Source organism: Xyrauchen texanus, chromosome 45, assembly GCF_025860055.1.
Source record: "Xyrauchen texanus isolate HMW12.3.18 chromosome 45, RBS_HiC_50CHRs, whole genome shotgun sequence".
NCBI classification, from domain to species: domain Eukaryota; kingdom Metazoa; phylum Chordata; class Actinopteri; order Cypriniformes; family Catostomidae; genus Xyrauchen; species Xyrauchen texanus.
Window position 1 is genome coordinate 25082414 of NC_068320.1, and position 19356 is coordinate 25101769.

Consider the following 19356-nt stretch of genomic DNA (forward strand, 5'->3'; position numbering starts at 1 on the left):
TGTTTTCCGACCACAGACCACAGAGGGAGAAACTCTTCATATATGTATTCTGTGAGAAGCACTTAAACTGTGAATCAGACATTCACACTGACGGCTTTTCTTTCACCTGTTCTTCACCATATAAACCTTCATGTATAATTCAGAGTCGTTCAGCACTAAAGGGAAAAGAATTGTGTTTTATATTAAATTAATAAGGGACGGAGTTTGGCCCATATTTTAGCACCTCACATCCTCAGTTTCACATACAATTGTCACTGTTAATAATGACAGATTTGAATGGAATTAACATGGTGCGATATTACCTTAATATATCCAAACAAAAATGTAAATATGAAATGTACTAATTCCTTTACTTATCCACTATCCATTTGCACTTGAGCCATCTTGAGCGAAATTCTCAAGCATTAACAAAGTGCAAAATGAGCCACCGCATGGCGATACGGGTATTAACAATCCACTCCATTTATGCAGCATCGCATTTTGCTCAACGCTGGCTCTGAGTAGCGCTTGTTCGCAATGCTCCACGATCGCGCCAAACTTAAAGAATTCTTAGCACAATAATTTGTTCCAAAACATTCAGTGGTAACTTGTTTTTCCATGACATTTCCAGGTCTGGAAAATGCCATTTCTCAATTCCATGACTTTTCTAGGATTTGCATGACAGTGCAAACCCTGTAAGTAGTTTGAGAGTGTACGGAGAGCGACTCTATTGCGTTATTCACATGGAAGTGGACAGTCACTGCAGAGTTCTTTTGGTGCACTTTGCTTGCTACAATTCTCTGATTGGTGGATCTTTCTTTGTTGAATTCACAGGTCGTGTTGTTTTCCACCAGAAAATTACGTTGAAATAATGTCGATTGATGGCTTTAACAGAAGCATTTGCTTCAATGTACAACCTTTGACTATGAAGAAAAGTAATGGGATTTTTACTTCCTAGATATTGCTCGAGTCTCTCTTTCAACGGAAGTCTATACAATTTCTTTCACCCATTTTTCGTCCATCAGGTCTGATCACTTAGAAAAGTACAAGTAAAACTGTCCTCAATAAGCCACATTTTTTGGGGTATCATTGTCTGTAGCAAAAACAATACAGGTGGAGTTAACCACGAAAGTTTAATAATTACGGTTAAGGATTAACCTAACTATGAGCTACAGTAATAGAGATGCTTGCCTTAGCAGACACCACAAATGATCTATCACATAATAATTTAGGAGAGGACAAGGTTGACTGTTGAGTCAGGGTAGTACAAGGATCCAAGTTCTACCTTCCATACCACTGAGCTGAAATTAAATTGACCATTCAACACAGCTATTAGCGTTCATTAATTAATCCCTTCTAAAATAATGAGCTTTAGCACACTGCTCGATAGCCCCGCTGGCGGCCATCACTCAGACGACATCTGACAGTGCCTTCAGCCAGACATCAGAGGAAGAGTGGCAGGACGTGTGAAATTAGCCTGACGAAAGCCACGCTGAATTGCGAGATAATTGACTGTGTGTGCGTTCAGAGGAGATTGTGGGTGGGATGGGTACAAGTACCAACCAGAGGTCACAGAGATAAAAAGCAAGCCTTCAGATTTCTCGTCCTTATGCTATCTCTCTCTAAAGCCCTTCAACTCAACCCTCTTTCATCTACGGCAACATAATTTTGGGAGTTAAATGCAGCAACCGTGAAGAACATTAAGAATGATCACAAAATTAAAATGTCTAAACATAAAAAGACGACACTGGGAAAATATTCAAGAAACGGTTTTGTTTAGCTTGAAATATTACAAAGTTGTTTTCAATGATTCTACAGGTTTTTGTTTTTCTACTTAATCCATCTGCAATTGATTGGATCATAAAAAGAGGTCCATATATGGTCGTTGGAGGGGAGTGGTTGAAATGTAAGAGGGCTTGTGACGTCAGATGAAAAGAAGCATGTCACGGCATTGTGATGAAGGATTACGAAGCCATTTTTATGGAAACATTTGCACGCAAAATCGTTCAAAATAGGACCAGAAATGTTTGCAAAGAAAGTAAATGGAACATTTTCAATTCATGTAGACTTTAATGGCTTTCCAGCTTAATGTATTTGAAAACTGTTTCAAACCGTATCGCTAAATTTATTCTCTGAAGGCCTCAACTGCCGCCCTACTTTGTATTCCAGATGTTATCCCCTAAAAAAAAGACAAGTAAACCAGCAATTTGGGATATTTTTTAGTTCCTTAGCTCTGGAAACACATTGCCAAAATTAGGGAAGCAGCCCTCTAAGACACTTTTAGAAAGCAGCTTAACTTTCCTTACCTTAGTTGCTTTAATATTTAAAAATAATATCATTTTTATCCTTTTCCGTATTTGCCGATACGATGCCTGTTTTTTTTGGTTTTGATTAAAACTAATGAATTCTGTATTTTTTTACGTTGCAGTTGTCAAATACAATACTGTGAGACAGACGATTTGAGGGCAGCATCTTTATAATTTTACCAGCAACTGTTACTCAAAAAACAACAATGAAAATATAAAAACACACAAAAAGTCGTTTTTTAGCTCACATTGTCACAAATGGTCAAAAACACAAACTTCATGTTTTCCATTTTATGTTTTCTTAATTCCGTATTGAACAGTTTATTTAAATGTATCATCAAAATGGTATCTAAATATATAAATTGAAAATGTTATCAAATAAATAAAAAATAATCAACGTATTGCATCATTTCATTTTATCAAATGAAGTGCTTTTATAAAGATCCTCACAGCCCAATGTAAAACACAAAAGTTATTTATAAGTGTTAAACAACAGAGCAACACAGATGTGAGGTATTGCTTAAATATAATACAATTATTGATTTATTAATATTATTACAATAAATGTAAGTGCAGCGTAGTTCAAAGCGGGAAGATTAGCAGCTGTACATCATCGCACCATTAGCTAGGTAACTCCTAGCCAATCACATCTAAGACATTGCTTTATAAGTCTGCTCACAATCCATCACATTGCACAACCTCCTCCACACCACCACCATCAGTTGAGTCCCATCCTGCACGGGGGTTGGCTCCTCACCTATGCCTCCTATCTCCGGCAGGATATGACTGTTCAGATTACAACTTCTTCGGACCACCAGACGGGGCCTACGCCAAAGAGAGACATTACATTCCTGTTTTATATTAATCAAATAATGTAATATTAAATTTCACTCAAGCCTGCGAGTCTTCCTGATAGAACTGTACAGTAGTAATATATATGTGTCATATATCATTTCCATTTAAATGGAGCTTTTATTTGGGCGGAAGATCTTATTTTGGAGTGAAGCCCTTTCAGTTAATGCATGTTTTTGAGGGTAGCAGGTTGCTATGTGACCCAATATGATTTTTAAACCGGAAAAGGCTGCAATTTAATTAAATAAATATCTAGTCTGTATGTGCTGCGTGCTTCAAAGTATGCACAAGAAGTGAACTCTTCCTTTAACGATTTGATGTGCAATTTTCCTTGGTGTGTTCCTTTTTTTTATCATACTTAACTTTTGCAAACTGTAACGTAAAAGCTTCACATTTACAATGAACCTGTCAAAGGCAGGTCTCTTAACATCAATTACAACCAGTATGCCATCACTCTTTAACTAACAAGAGGCCACCAAGGGTGCATGTATGTCAAGTCCTGTATCGGTGTACGTTAAGCTGTCACGCCTGATAAATGAGTGTTTGCAGACGCAAAGACCTCTCTGTTGCACACCAAATGTGCAGGATTACAGAAGCCCTGCTGAAATAGCGGAGAACAAAATAATTAATCTATAATGGAGATCGACAGCTCGCACCCCACAGCGCAACAACGGTGCAACTTCAGTGAAAGGAGACTCATGTTTCTTATTCTACGTGGGCAAGACAAATTGGACGGCACACATAAATCTTGCACATAAATCTTGCATATCTTCACATTAGCAATGCATAGCAGGATATCAGGCAATCTAATTCAAAGAGTGCCGCGGGTTAGTGTTTGAGCAGAATTAATGAGACAGAATGGCAAAACAACCAGAGATTAATGGAGGCCCCATTTTTAAAAGAAGCAAATGAAACTTAAGAGAAGTGATGACAAAAAAGGCAACCGTTCTGCTCCCTGCAAAAGCCTTACCTGTTGAAAGCAAAATGAACAAGTTTCCCACAATTCAGGCTAGAAAACAGAAAAAGGAAAGGAAAATGAACCGTTGTCATTTAAAACATTTCAGAATAAATGTATAATTAATACTTGAGCAAGATAAAAGTTGGCTTAACATGTTCATTTAGGTGGCTGAACCACTGGACTACCAGCTGATGGGGTCGAGGTTGACCTGTATCACTATTCTGGTCTTAGTTAGGGCTGGTAGGACCAGTTTGGCTAAGCTGGTGGGGATCTGGTAAGCTAGTTAACCATGCCCCAAAATACAGCTGGTTGACCAGCTTCAAGTAAAAGTTAGAAAGCAAAAAAATTAGGAAATTTCAGCCACCGAAAATAGAATTTTTTGTTTTGGCCGAAAGAGAAAAAAGGCCGAAAATATGAGCCGATATAAATGCCTCCCCACCCCTCAGTGCTCAGGTTTCACTCTCGATCGATCTAATAATAATCACGGCGCAACCAAGCAAAGGCCGCTGTCAACGATGTGGAAATACATCGAAGCAGTACCGCCGCTCCCTACACGCATACTACGTAGTCTGTGTAGGGCACCAACTCCCTAGGAGGGTACCATCTTACCCTAGGAGGGCAACAGAAAGTCCAGCGGGTGACCTTCCTCACACGTTATACGTTATTCAAGGACCCGAAAGCAGTTGCGGAACAGAGTCGATCGCTTCACGCTCATATTACGCGAACGCGACAATCCTCTTGACTAGTGGCGCATGAACAAAAGATCGCTTTCCATTGCTTGCGCGGACTGCACGCAGGTATTTATCTGCCCAAGCACCAGCTCAGAGAGAGAGAGAGACTATTCAGTGCAGCATCTCATGTTCTTGAGTTGCCAAAAAGCTGAGCAACTTTGGACATTGGTATGATATTGATTAATGAAGCATGAATGATTGAACTAAGATTGAAATCGTAATATGGCCTAGCATGGCTACTAAACAATAAAAGGCTGATTTTTAAAATATAGTCTGCATTAATCGCTTCAGGCAATGCTGTGTGAGCCAATGGCGCCCTCTAGCAGTCTTGGTGGCATTATCCATTAGGGTTATCTTTTCCTTTGAATAAAACTTTTTTCATAATGTGATTGACATTTCCATGGAATTGCTCAACATATACATAGTATGGATTTGTTATGTTCTATAATATACAGCATATACATGAAAAATTTGAGTTCTGTTGTTTTAAAGTGCAAAAATACCCTTTTTCACATAAAAAGAAAAATCATATCGGTGCCTCCCTACAGCTCATTTCACTCAGCTCTACCATTCCTGTAATGTTTGGCTACAGAAATATTGTGTCAGTGATGTGGCATTTGCATCTGCCACACAATAATCATCAACTCAACTCACAGCAGTGGTGTTCTGATTGCAGCATTGTCGCCCCCCATTATGACCACTTTAGGAGAATCCACATGTGCGTAAAGTTGGAAGCTATGCTAACAGCCTCCACATTTTGATTAATGCATGCACATATTTACATGACTGCAAAGTTACCTGTTTGCACCCGAGGGTGGGAGTTTACGCCATTGCGGTAATGAAAAACATCTGGAGTGTTTCTCAAAACGTATAAGGCTAGACGAGCGCTATTACAGGGTACCCCAACCTCATATATCACAACAGTCTAACGAAATGAGGAAATGTGAGAAATTATGAGGATGGTGATATAAACTGATGAACGAAGTGACTGTGCAAATTAATGTTGTTCCACAATGACGAGGGGAAGCTAGAGGTCATGTTGTCACCGTATAGCAATAGTGACTGTGGCTAGCACTCGTAACAGGCTGTGTGCTGTCTTCCAGCCAGAAGCTGAAATAAATTACAGCTATGTAATACTCATTAAGGGCATGGTATAGCAAAGAAAGGTTCCAGAAGACAGAGGCAAGCGAGTGGGCGCGAAAAAGAGTTGTGGGCCACCGTAACCTTGTTATCAAGAGAACAAAGCTCCAGCGCACCATTTAAACCCATTAGCCTATTCCATCAGCGCAGTGGAGAGGCCACAATTGCGCAAAGGATCTTGGCATCACTTCTCCCACACATTTGCTTCTGAAGTGGACATGGCAATGGTGATTGTCAAGGGTTTATCTACGCCAGGCATGTAGATGAGTTATGGACTTCTCCAATTTAAAGCTACAGTGTGCAATTTTGGTGCAAATAGCGTTACTAAATGGATTAGCCAAAATAAAGACAGTTTACAAACAGGTTTCCCCAAATAATTCTGCAATCTGTCATTGGTCAAACAAACCCAAACTCAGGCCATTGGCTGAGTAAATGTTGCTAAAATGTATCTCTTAATATTATTACTGTAGTACTTCAACATAAAAATGACACACTTCAGCTTTAGGAAACCTCAGTTAAATCAATGCCAAAGACTTTCCACTGAATATATTTGACAACACATTGTGCACAAAATACATTTCAGGAAACTGCAAAATAAAAGAAAGAAAAAGCAGTAGGAAAAAAAAAGCAGCTTTGCAGGAATCAGTTCATAAACTGTCTCCAGCAATTGGTTGGCACAGGAGCAGATACATTATTCTCCACACCTGTCGATACCCCAGAAAAGTTTATTGTCCAGCTGATTAAGACAAACCAATGGCCTTAAAACACAATGCTTTATCTTGGAGGCAGATATAGGCAGATTGCAGTCTGAAGGAAATCTATGGCTTAACGACAAGTGTGTTCTTGAGGAATTAATTAGTGTTGGTAAATGATCTTTTCCAAAATGCAATAAGATAAACATCTCTATCTTACCTTATTGACTAAATCTCTGTATCCATTTCTTTCACTAGATTCATTTTCTCTGTGCAAATGTCTCTAATGCAATTTTTTTTTAAATGGCCAATCTAACAATTCTATATATTATGTCTGAAAAAAAATTAACTTTTAGATACACTTAAAAATATATATTTTTTTAATCAAGAAATATGGTTTGATGAAGTTCCAAGGAACCTTCCCAGGACCATCTAGAGTTAGAGATGGGTGTTATGACCAAAATCAAATATCCTGATAATTTTATAATCCCAGCAACAGTATACTCTATATATCACAATATACTTATTTTGATGGAAATTCGATGAAAAAGTGGTTGGAGAAAAAAGACATTGATTCATTCATTTTCTCTTTTTATTTGGAGCTTGAAAGATGCAAAAAAAACAAACAAACAAAAAAAAAAAGATAACATTACAAATGAATGATAGGTCTGGCATCTGTGCAATAACCTGATTAAAAACAACCAAAAAATTATATATTTTTTTAAATAACTTTAATTCTCAATTAAAATGGCAAGTTGCGTGTCGCTCATCAACCGTAAACAACTAAACTCAACACTACTACTACTACTACTACTACTAATACTACTACTACTAAGAACAGGACGTTTTTCCTTGTCTTGACTTGTTTGGAGTCTGTCACGGTCTGTATTTATTACTTTATCGCTCTCATGCAGAAGAAACCTAAAGCTGTCCTAACTGCAGTACATACTGACCAGTCCTACCTGTAGACAGGTGTCAGCCAACATGATCACAAGAATTTGTCACAATCGGTGGCGAATTCATACCAATTAGTACGAGTTAATTTGTACAAAATAGTATGATTTATTCACCCCCCAATGAGAGACGTGTCACTTGTGTCTTTGTAGTATTTAATCCAAAACTGCTTTTGTAATTTTAACCCTTAGCCCTAACCCCATCCCTAAACCAAACCATATAGTGTAACACTTCACCCTACCCAGAACAAAATGTTAATTAATGATATTAATATCAAAAGGCCTTATGAGTTATACATTAGAAACTAAGAGACACTTTTGGTTCCGAACGAGTGTTCGTGAAGCGTATGTGATTGATGTATAAGTTGAATGAATAAAGTCCTTCTCATGAAACTATGCTGGTGTCAACAACAAATCAATCAAAAAAACTTCATCATTTGAGCTACTGTGTCTCTTGAAGCAAGAACTGGCTGAAAAGAGATCTTTCCAAAGAGAAGCCAAAAACCAATCAGATGGTTTGGAGTAATCAAAACCTGCGTGAGCATTGTATCACATTCCTCGTGCTGAAATTTCACGCCATGCTTGACATCGCTTATGGCACCATCTCACAAACACACCTTCGAGTGCTACTTTCCTCACATCATCTAACACATTGTGGAGTAAAAATAAGTGTAAATCTCATTAACATCTACTTTGCTGCATTAACAGAAAAAGCATGATGGAGGTGATAATTGAAACAGGTACAAAAATGGATCCCACAATTGTCAGCAAGCCAGAATTTAGACTTTAAACAACTAAAATGCCTCTCATTATTTTGTCTTGCCATATTTAAATCTGTTTGCAAATTTAAACTGAACCAGTTTAAATGGTGTTTGGCTTCACTTACATTAAACATGGTGTGATGTGTCGTGGTGTGCCATATTTGAATATATTTGGATGCATGATGGTGCATGGGAAGAATATCGGTGAATAATGACTTACATTTCAGACTGTTCTTCAAACAACAGCAATCGTATAGCTTAAAAACACTTGGAATACAGAACAAGAGTCAACTTTTTTGGTCATTTGTTGAGCTTAATGGATTCACTTTCATTGTATGGATAAGAGCAATACCTTTGGAACAACATGAGGGTGAATAAATGGTGACAGAATTATCATTTTTCTTATATCGACCCTTTAAAGTCATGACCACTATCGAAATATGGCCTCTGGCATCACCATGCGTCTTCCTCCAAAGTGAATATCTCCTGCACACATTTTTTCTTTCTATATCAGATCCAGTCTCACCCATCATATCTGTAGAGATAGAGGATTTTGAAGTTTATCAACGAGATGATTTTGTTGGTATCGGTAGATAGAGATGGAAGCGGTACTACAGATATTAAAGTTGCAGCTCTGCAGTTCATCCTGGATAAACTGGAGAGAAGCGGTTGACTTTTATAGAGGACACAGGAAGAGGCGAGAAGGAAGACAACAGACAGAGAAAGAGAGAGAGAGAGATAAAGACTAGAGATGTGTTTGACAGTGGTGCAGCGCTTCCAGTGGTTTCGGAGCACTCGGCTATGGGCAATTATCAGGAGAGTAGCTCATGTTGGACAGGAGAGATGAGCTGTGAAGGAGGAGGAGAACAACGGTGCTGTCATCTCCCAGACTGAATTTTCCCAGACTAAGTCATGACTTTACTTAATGTTGGCAGCAGTCTTGTCCACATTCACCCCGGACACCCGAGCATAATCACGTTCTCAGCTCTCTGTTAATTGTTGGCTTGTTAATTGGTAGTGGCTTTGTGTGAAAGTGTGGGAGTGTGTTGACTATTTAGTGGCTCACTCATTTTAAATGGAGTAAATACATAGTAACACATGCACCCATTAGCAGACACACTGAGAATTATGTTTTTGAATGAAACTCACAAAACTGGACAAGAAAGAAAGTCTGATTAATATTTACACAAGCACATTTCCCCCCCCCAAATTCGTGTAATGCAAAATAAAAATAATAATAATGTAAATAAATAAAATATATATTTTTGTTTTGTTCCAAAATATTGAATTTTCATTACTGTCATGCAGAATTTATGGATGTATTATTCATTTGTCAGCCTTAAAAATTATTGAATTAATACAAAATTAATAAAATACTGACAACCTATTGAGAATATGAATTATAAAAGTAAAAATAAAAAACACAATTATGGATGGATGGATGGATAGATAGGCAGATGGATGGATAGGTAGAACAAAAACAGACAGACAGACAGACAGACAGATAGATAGATAGATAGATAGACAAACAGGTAGCTAGTTAGACAGACAGACAGACAGACAGACAGACAGACAGATAGACAGATAGACAGATAGATAGACAGACAGACAGACAGACAGACAGACAGACAAGACAGACAGACAAGACAGACCAGACAGACGATAGATAGGTGGATGGCTGGAAAGGTAGAACAAAAACAGATAGATAGATAGATAGACAGATAGACAGACAGACAGACAGACAGACAGACAAGACAGACAAGACAGACAAGACAGACCAGACAGACGATAGATAGGTGGATGGATGGAAAGGTAGAACAAAAACAGATAGATAGATAGATAGATAGATAGATAGATAGATAGATAGATAGATAGATAGATAGATAGATAGATAGACAGATAGACAGACAGATAGACAGACAGATAGAAAGGCAGATAGATAGGCAGATAGATGGAAAGGTAGGACAGACAGACAGATAGACAGATGGATGGAAAGGTAGGACAGACAGACACACAGATAGGCAGATGGATGGAAAGGTAGGACAGACAGACAGACAGACAGATAGATAGGCAGATGGATGGAAAGGTAGGACAGACAGACAGACAGACAGATAGATAGATAGATAGATAGGCAGATGGATGGAAAGGTAGGACAGACAGACAGACAGACAGACAAACAGATAGGCGGATGAATGGAAAGGTAGGACAGACAGACAGACAGACAGACAGACAGATAGATAGGCAGATGGATGGAAAGGTAGGACAGACAGACAGACAGACAGATAGATAGATAGATAGGCAGATGGATGGAAAGGTAGGACAGACAGACAGACAGACAGACAGACAGATAGATAGGCAGATGGATGGAAAGGTAGGACAGACAGACAGATAGATAGACAGACAGTCAGATAGGCAGATGGATGGAAAGGTAGGACAGACAGACAGATAGATAGACAGACAGACAGATAGGCAGATGGATGGAAAGGTAGGACAGATAGACAGACAGATAGGCGGATGGATGGAAAGGTGGGACAGACAAACAGACAGACAGATAGATAGAGAACATCTTAATTCCTTAAAAAACCTTTACAGTTTTAACAGTTTTATTAACTGTATGCAAAATATAATTGTATTATTATTAATGCATTTTTTGTTTTTTGTGAACTGTGCATGTTTTTGTGAGACTAATAGAGAATAATAATGCTTTTATATCCTGAGTGGCCAGTCGCCTTTTAGATACAGACATCGCCTGTCAATCAACTGGAGAATGCTCATTAGACATACAAGCGGGGAAAATTCTCTTAGGTAATAAGCACTTTTTATGATATAAGTGCTGTCAGAATTCACTACTGATTTGAAATATTTTCTTTGATCATAAACCGTTTTGAAGATTTTGGTTTTTCCCCATTCACTTGTATGTTGAATGTTTGCAGAGAAAAATAGCAGCCTGAGAGCAATCCAAAGATGGCTGCCAGTGGACTGCAAGAGAAGACTTTGATTTAATACACCCCAAAAAATACCAAGAGGCGTCCAGCTCCACAGTGACATCAGTGTAGTGGGGTGCAATTGCCAGCATGAATCATGACATTGAAATATTTTGTGAGTTTCAGACAAAGTGCTCTTTTCTGACTCAAAACACTATTAAACTGTGAAGACCGACTGAAGAGAAAGAAAGAAATGACTCACTGTTCGTTGACGACAAAGATGCAGTTGTCTTGCGATGGACAGCCTGTGACGGGATGCTTGCAGGTCACCTTCCGTTCATTGTGACTGTAGGAGAGAAAAGGAAAAAGAAATATGGCTAAATTACAGACGAGCAAATTATTTTTAATTCAAAACAACTAGACACTCCTTATACTCAATAACAGGCATGATAGCTGTTTGACTTTCAAAAAAAAAGTGATTTGCATGCTGCCATATCAGCTCACACTTGCTTGAGGCACTCAAGCTGGTTTTAGGAAAATTATAGCTGTTTTTTGCCAGTACAAAGTGGTCGATCAGCTCTAACTAGATTGACCAAGACAGTTTAAAAGGGTGATTCACACAAAACATGTCAAGACAATTTCGAGGTACTTCAAAATAACAAGAAAGAAATAAGAAATATAATTTATATATATATATATATATTTATATATTTATATTTCAGCTCTGAAGGTCCGTTCAATGCAAGAAAATGGTGGCCAGAACTTTGAAGCTCAAAAAAAAAAAATCACAATCCAAACAACTCCAGTGGTTTAATCTATGTCTTCAGAAGTGATATGATAGGTGTGGGTGAGAAACAGATCAATATTTAAGTCATTTTTTTTACTATGAATCTCCGCTTTCACTTTCAAAACTTTTATAAATTAAATATTAATTTGTTTTTCAGCCACACCTATCATATCGCTTCTGATGACATGGATTAAACCACTAGAGTCATGCTGGAGTCCCATACACTTGCATTGTTTGGACCTAGAGCGCCGAAATATTAGTAACAACATTTTGAAATATTACAAATTAGTGGGTAAATGATGAGGAATTGCCGTTTTGGCTGAATTATCCCTTTAAGATTAAGAAGGTTTTTATACTGTACAAACTTTATATTATATCCCCTAAACCTAACCCTACCCCTAAACCTAACCCTCACAGAAAACATTCTGCATTTTTACATTTTCAAAAAACATAATTTAGTATGATTTATAAGCTGTTTTCCTCATGGGGACCGACAAAATGTCCCCACAAGGTCAAACATTTCGGGTTTTACTATCCTTATGGGGACATTTGGTCCCCACAAAGTGATAAATACACGCACACACACACACACACACACACACACACACACACACACACACACACACACACACACACACACACACACACACGAGAGAGAGAGTACTGTGCAAAAATAATGACATAAATAATTTTCATTAATCACTTCATGTCATTCAAAGTCCAGTAAACATAAAAAAGCTGAATCAATATTTGGTGTGTTCACCTTTGCCTTTAAAACCACACCAATTCTCCTAGATACACCTGGACACAGTTTTTCTGTATGGTTTGGTTCATTAAATGAAGCTTAACATTGTATTTGTGTTTGTTTTTGAGTTGTCACAGTATGCAATAGACTAGTATGTCTTAAGGTCAATATTGGGTAAAAAACAAACAGCTTTCTCTAGAAACTCATCAGTCAATCATTGTTTTGAGGAATGAAGGCTATACAGTGCTTGATAAAGGTGTAACTACAGTCTTCAAAGCTCAACACCAGTTTCATGTACCACAGTAAAGAGAAGACTCAGGAGGCCTTATGGGAAGAAGCTACTTTTGAAACAGAAGAACAAAAAGAAAAGGTTCGAGTAGGCAAAGAAACACAGACATTGGACAACAGATAACTGGAAAAGAGTGTTACGGATCTGAACCCCATTGAGCTTTTGTGGGATCAGCTAGACTGTAAGGTGTGTGATAAGTACCCGACAAGACAGACACATCATAGTAGTACACCCTTGGTACATTTCCACTAATTTTATTCATTCTACAACATCATCTTTTTTTCCCCCTGTATTACAATAAATGACTGCATTATGGTTATGAGAATCATAAATAAAATTGGGGGCAAAATGTACTTAAATTTCCTGAAAATAGTATTACAATGAAAAATCTTAATGGTCCTTAAATATAGGCTTAATATACTTTATACTAAATATATATATATATATATATATATATATATATATATATATATATATATATATATATATATATATATAGAGAGAGAGAGAGAGAGAGAGAGAGAGAGAGAGAGAGAGAGAGAGAGAGAGAGAGAGAGAGAGAGAGAGAGATATTGGGGATAAATCTCAAGAGTACATTTTCTTGAAAATTTTCGTGAGAATCATCCAAAGGTTGACTTCAGTCCCAGCTGCTGGTAGTCCAAGTGATCAACTACCTAAATCGGCTTGGACCAGTTAGAGAGCAGAATTCATGTAAAACCACCAGAAGTTGCTTTCAGCTAGATTTCCCGCCAGAATTCAGTTAATATCATCTAACCCATAAAAAGCAATAGATTGTGCAACATTGGACAAGATACACCATTGCTCTAACAAAAAAAAAAAAACCTTAGCGACATCACTTTGAACATAACACACACACCCTAAAACATTGTCCACCTGACAATGAACCAGCTTGGACCAGTCAGACACCATGTAAAACCTGAACCTACCCTTGGAAGCTGGTTAAAACCAGGTTGAACTCAGCCACACCTGCTGGTAGACCAAATGATCAAGCATCTAAACCAGCTTGCACCGGAAGCTAGTTTAAGCTGGATGTTCCACCAGGATCCAATTAAATGCAATTTAATCCACTTAAAACCCCATTCGATTCTTCAGCATATGACAAGAGACAACATTGCTCTAAACACACAAAACAACACACCTTGAGCGAGGGGTGGTGCTAAACTTCAACATCTCTGTATCCCTCTGGGACCACTTTATTCGTCTCTCTCTCTCTTCTTTTCTCCCGTCTCCCCCTCTCTCTTCTTATGCTGTAAACGCCAATATAACCATGTAGTCAGTAGTGCCGCCTTCCCCAGTCATACAGTACACCCCGATCACAAGAGCATGCAGACATACACCCAGCAGCCCACCCTCTAATGTCACTCCTCTCCACCCTCTTCCTCTATGCCATGAGGCTCGACGTCTCAATAAAATACAATTACAAACAGTCACACAGTCAGAGCTCTGAAAGGATACAACAGTGAATCACTGTTTAGCACTGATAAACACACACAACAAGCTTCTTTATCACATGGACATTTCTCACGTCTGCTGGTAACATGTGGAAATATTGGGTGTGGTCTGGTGGATCTCGAAAAAATAGCCAAGTTAAATATCAAAGTAAAATCAAAAATCAAACATTAATAAACTATATTCTGCATAAAATATATGCCTATTTTAAGGACTAAGATGTTTCACATTATGACATCATATAAGGACTATTAAGCACATTCTCCCTTTGACTTCACATTACTGTATGTACAAGTGAAGTCAGACGTTTACAACACTTAGGTTGAAGTCATTAAAACTCATTCCACAGATTTCATATTAGCAAACTATAGTTTTGGCAAGTCGTTTAGGACATCTACTTTGTGCATGACATGAGACATTTATCCAACAATTGTTTACAGACCGATTTTTTCACTTTTAATTGACTATATCACAATTCCAGAGTGTCAGAAGTTTACATACACTTTGTTTGTATTTGGTAGCATTTTCTTTAATTTTTTTAACTTGGGTCAAACATTTTGGGTTGTCTTCCTCAAGCTTCTCACAATAAGTTGCTGGAATTTTGTCCCATTCCTCCAGACAGAACTGATGTAACTGAGTCAGGTATGTAGACCTCCTTGCTCACACATGCTTTTCAGTTCTGTCCCCAAATTCGGATTGAGTTCAGGGCTTTGTTATGGCCACTCCAGTACCTTGACTTTGTTGTTCTAAAGCCATTTTGCCACAACTTTGGAGGTATGCTTGTGGTCATTGTCAATTTGGAAGACCCATTTGTGACCAAGCTTTAACTTCCTGGCTGATGTCTTGAGATGTTGCTTCAATATATCCACATAATTTTCCTTCCTCATGATGTCATCTATTTTGTGAAGTGCACCAGTCCTCCTGCAGCAAAGCACCCCCACAACATGATACTGCCACCCCCCATGCTTCACGGTTGGGATGGTGTTCTTGGCTTAACTTAATTTTATGTAAACTTCTGATGTCAACTGTATATATATATATATATATATATAAAAAATTATATTTTTTTTATAGTAATCACATGACAGACTTATTTGTCATGAAAATAATGTCACAATGTAAGAAATCTTAATGGTACTAAAATATATATAAATACTAAATCTAAATTCACACACACCAATCAGCCACGACATTAAAACCACCTGACTAATATTGTGTAGGTCACCTTGTGGCTGATCTGTGTGTGTATGTATATATATACACACATACATACATACATACATACATACATACGTACACACATACATATTACAATATATATATTACAGTGAGATTTCACATACATTTCTTGACAGTTTTCGTATTTAGTTTTTTTTGTATTTTGGAGGCAAGTAGTCTTTTTTTCAGAAATGTAAGTTGAGGAGAGCTTTACAAAAGACTCACACACATATTTAGCAAATTTGATATACATAAGAGATCTGTGTAAATTAAACAACTTCAGTGGAGGTTTGATGTCTGTTGGCATTTGACTTCTTTGCATTGGTGAAAAAACCCTCCCTTGATTTAAACATAACAGGCTAGACGGGATGACATTTTAAACAATGGATTAAATCATACGGTTATGCATGTAGCTTAAGATCAAACACAATCACTCCGTTCATCTGAAGTGTGGCAATACAGAGAAAAGCTGGTGAGATATTCTGACATTAAACAATGTTATTTCTAATTTGTTTGACCATGTTCTGCAAACAGAGAACAGCATATATAAATGAAGTTTACTGATTGTAAATCAATAGTCTGAGTTATTGGACCTTCCTTTGGAAATGCAAAAATCTAGATAAGGAATATGGTGCAACAACAGTTGTCAGACTGGACGTAAATACCCAAAGATGCTCACTGAGAGTCACAAGAAGGCTCTTAACCCTTAAATGCATGATAACTTCCCCAAACACTAACATATTCAGGTCTTTAGAGACGGATGAGGTCCCGGGTCTCTAATGTCCCTAGCAGTGGGGATTTCTTTAAGACTGCAAGGGAAGCTCAGCTTCCCCTATAATGTCAAAAAAATAATGGTCAAATATGTACTATTGTGTAAACAATTTATTGACTAAAAATGCGTTAGAACACGTTCATCTCGAAGACGAGTTCGTTCAGAATCAGCTACATTACATATAGCAGGTCGGCTGACTCGATTTACTTCTCATACATTCCCGTAGCGTCAGTGCATTTCCCTGTTGAAGCCGAGCGTCCATTGACTTCAATGGGGCTGCTATGAACAGTTTTTTTCAGTGCTCCGAAAATAGACGGTCATTGGATAAATGCTGCGATTATGTCCCGCCCACGGACGCTCAGCGTCTCTGGGGGTGAATGAGGAGTGGGCTGGCCCGGACTCCGGGCTTCCACGTGATGATTGGAGGATCTGTCGAAAGACTGCATCTCCTTTTGATTGACAGCGAATCTGTACTATAAGAAGTCACTGAAGCTATTTCAGCTCAGTCCCATCGCGGATTTCTCAAGTGTAGTCGAAAGACAAACTGCTGCAACCTATTTCTTTATATTTGTTTGGCGAAATTGCTAGTCAACTTGCATAATACATTTCACACAATTATACACCACATTCCTTGTTTCAGTTTTACCAAGTTTAATATATTTTGTTTTAGAGCGTTCGTTCGTTCGTTCGTTCGTTCGTTCGTTCATTCATACAGTAGGCTAGGCTAGCGTCATACGGGTGAAACTGCGCACGATGGCAGACGGTGCTAATATTGTCGACCTGATTTTGGCGAAGCCATTTGAAAGTCTTCCTTACGAGGAAAAAATTAGAATTAAACAGCAGGGCAGATCAACACCTAAGATTGATTTAGTGCAAAAAATAGGGTAAATAAGTTTATAATGTAGGCCGAAAATGAGCTTCCCCTCTTTGAAAGACCAGCAGCCGCCACTGGTCCCTAGGTATGCATTTAAGGGTTAATGTGATAAGATACTGATTGCAAGACAAAAAGAACAAAAGGAAGAGAGGACAGAAGAACCAAGATACCAAGGAAAACGAGAAACAATCAATATGGCGATGCAAACCTAGGGCTTTATGACAAATGCAGGTTTAAAAGCTTTCGAAAAGGAGATTAGTTGAAGATTTTCAATCTACTCTTCAGCAGAGCTCTATGATGAATGTATGTGAGACACATAATCCAGCTTTATAACAGTTATTGGTATATGAAAAGCTATGCGAGATAATACTAAGGTCGGATTGTTTTTTTTATTTACATTTTAAAATGCTGATGTTATATACTAGCTTGATATTTATATATTTGACCTGAAATGGATTTCTTCCCAATAATTTTTGAATATGATGTAAATCTGTTGCTAAAACATTCTGCATTGGTTGCCAACAATAGACAATGTTGCCAAGTAAACTGAATAAATTAACAGGAATGAATCAAACTTCAAATGTTGGTTATATAACATTGAATACATCATTAACACTGGATTACATTAACCAACTCTAGTTAACATTCCTCCACACTGTAACAGAAGACTACATGTGACACGACAAAGAGCATTATGTCACGTATAGAGTGCCACAGGGATGTCTCCATACATACATGCATGACTGACAGCAGATCGGAGAAAAATAGCTCTCTCTCTCTCTCTCTCGCTCTCACTCACTCTCTCTCTCTCTCTCTCTGCCATTCAGAGGTGCATTTGGGCAAGCAAGTCACAGTTCACTTGCTTCTGTCAAATGGGCAGAAAACCCAAGGGGCGCAAAAGGGTTGTGTCTGGTCTAAACATCTGCCAGGCCTGCAGGGAGAACAGGTGCTCTGGAGAAACGGGTCGACGTGTCCAGCATTGGAAGAAATGTCCAATTCCTGTCCAAGTACTGTAAGTAGGGATAGAAATAGCAAGGATTCTGGATGTGATTCCCTTTCTTCTTGACAATTCTGGTTCCATTTTCCTCAACGATTCTGGATCCCCTCAAAGATTTCGGTTCTGCTCAACGGTTCAGATTACTCTTATAGATACCAGGTCACCTCAGCAATTCAGGTTCCTCTCAACGATTCCAGTTCCCATCAGTGATTCCGGTTCCTATCAACAGGTTTACCTCATTACCTCATTCCAGTTCAGGCTGTTGGCAGTGAGCCCCTCCCCGGAGCCCCTCCCCGTTTCAGCGGCTGTTAGAGTTCTCCTCTGCCCCTGACAGCGGCCCTGACCTCTCCAAGCGGTCGGTTAGGAGCCCCTTCTCCCCTCGCGGTTAGGTGGCTGTTCCTGCGCTTCCAGGCGGCCAGGCTCCTCCGTCCCCCAGAAGATGGCCACGGCTGGGGTGGATGGTAGTGGCGAGAACTCCACAATGGCATATCCCTCCTCCTTCCCGGGTTTTTGGCACCAGTGTAAAGAGGATATAAGGGAAAGGAGGAGGCCAGAACCGGCTTGACAATATAAATTATTTTTTAAATAGACCAAACAAAAAGACACAAATACACACATAGGACGGAGAGCTGCCCGTAAACAATCACTCTCTGTCACACCACCATCCGCAGTCAGCCTTTATCCCTCTCGGAGGCTCGATTATCCTGATAATGGGCCGGGTGTGTAAAATCATGACCTGGCCCCGCCCTCCGCCCTGTCACAGTTCCCCTCAGTGATTCAGGTTCCTCTCAACATTCTGGTTCCTCTCAATGGTTCTGAGTTCTCTTAACGATCCTGGTTCCTCTCACAGATTTTGGATCTTCTTAACAATTCCAGTTCCTCTTTATGATTCTTGTTTCAATGAAATA

At 38.6% G+C, this 19356-nt stretch overlaps 1 protein-coding gene across 15 annotated transcripts in view; it reads right to left on the reverse strand.

Annotated features, from left to right (window-relative positions):
* The window catches only part of plekha5 (pleckstrin homology domain containing, family A member 5), a 169587-nt gene that overhangs the window by 51964 nt on the left and 98267 nt on the right, over positions 1-19356 (reverse strand). For 9 of the 15 annotated variants that reach the window (XM_052118272.1, XM_052118270.1, XM_052118269.1 and 6 more), the window contains exons 4-5: positions 11559-11642; positions 4108-4146 (exon numbers count right to left, since the gene is read on the reverse strand). In XM_052118272.1, coding sequence (XP_051974232.1) covers positions 4108-4146; positions 11559-11642 — 123 coding nt within the window. Of the gene's footprint in view, positions 1-3042; positions 3111-4107; positions 4147-11558; positions 11643-19356 lie in introns of all 15 variants that reach the window. The other 6 variants (XM_052118273.1, XM_052118275.1, XM_052118274.1 and 3 more) reach the window with 2 other exon arrangements.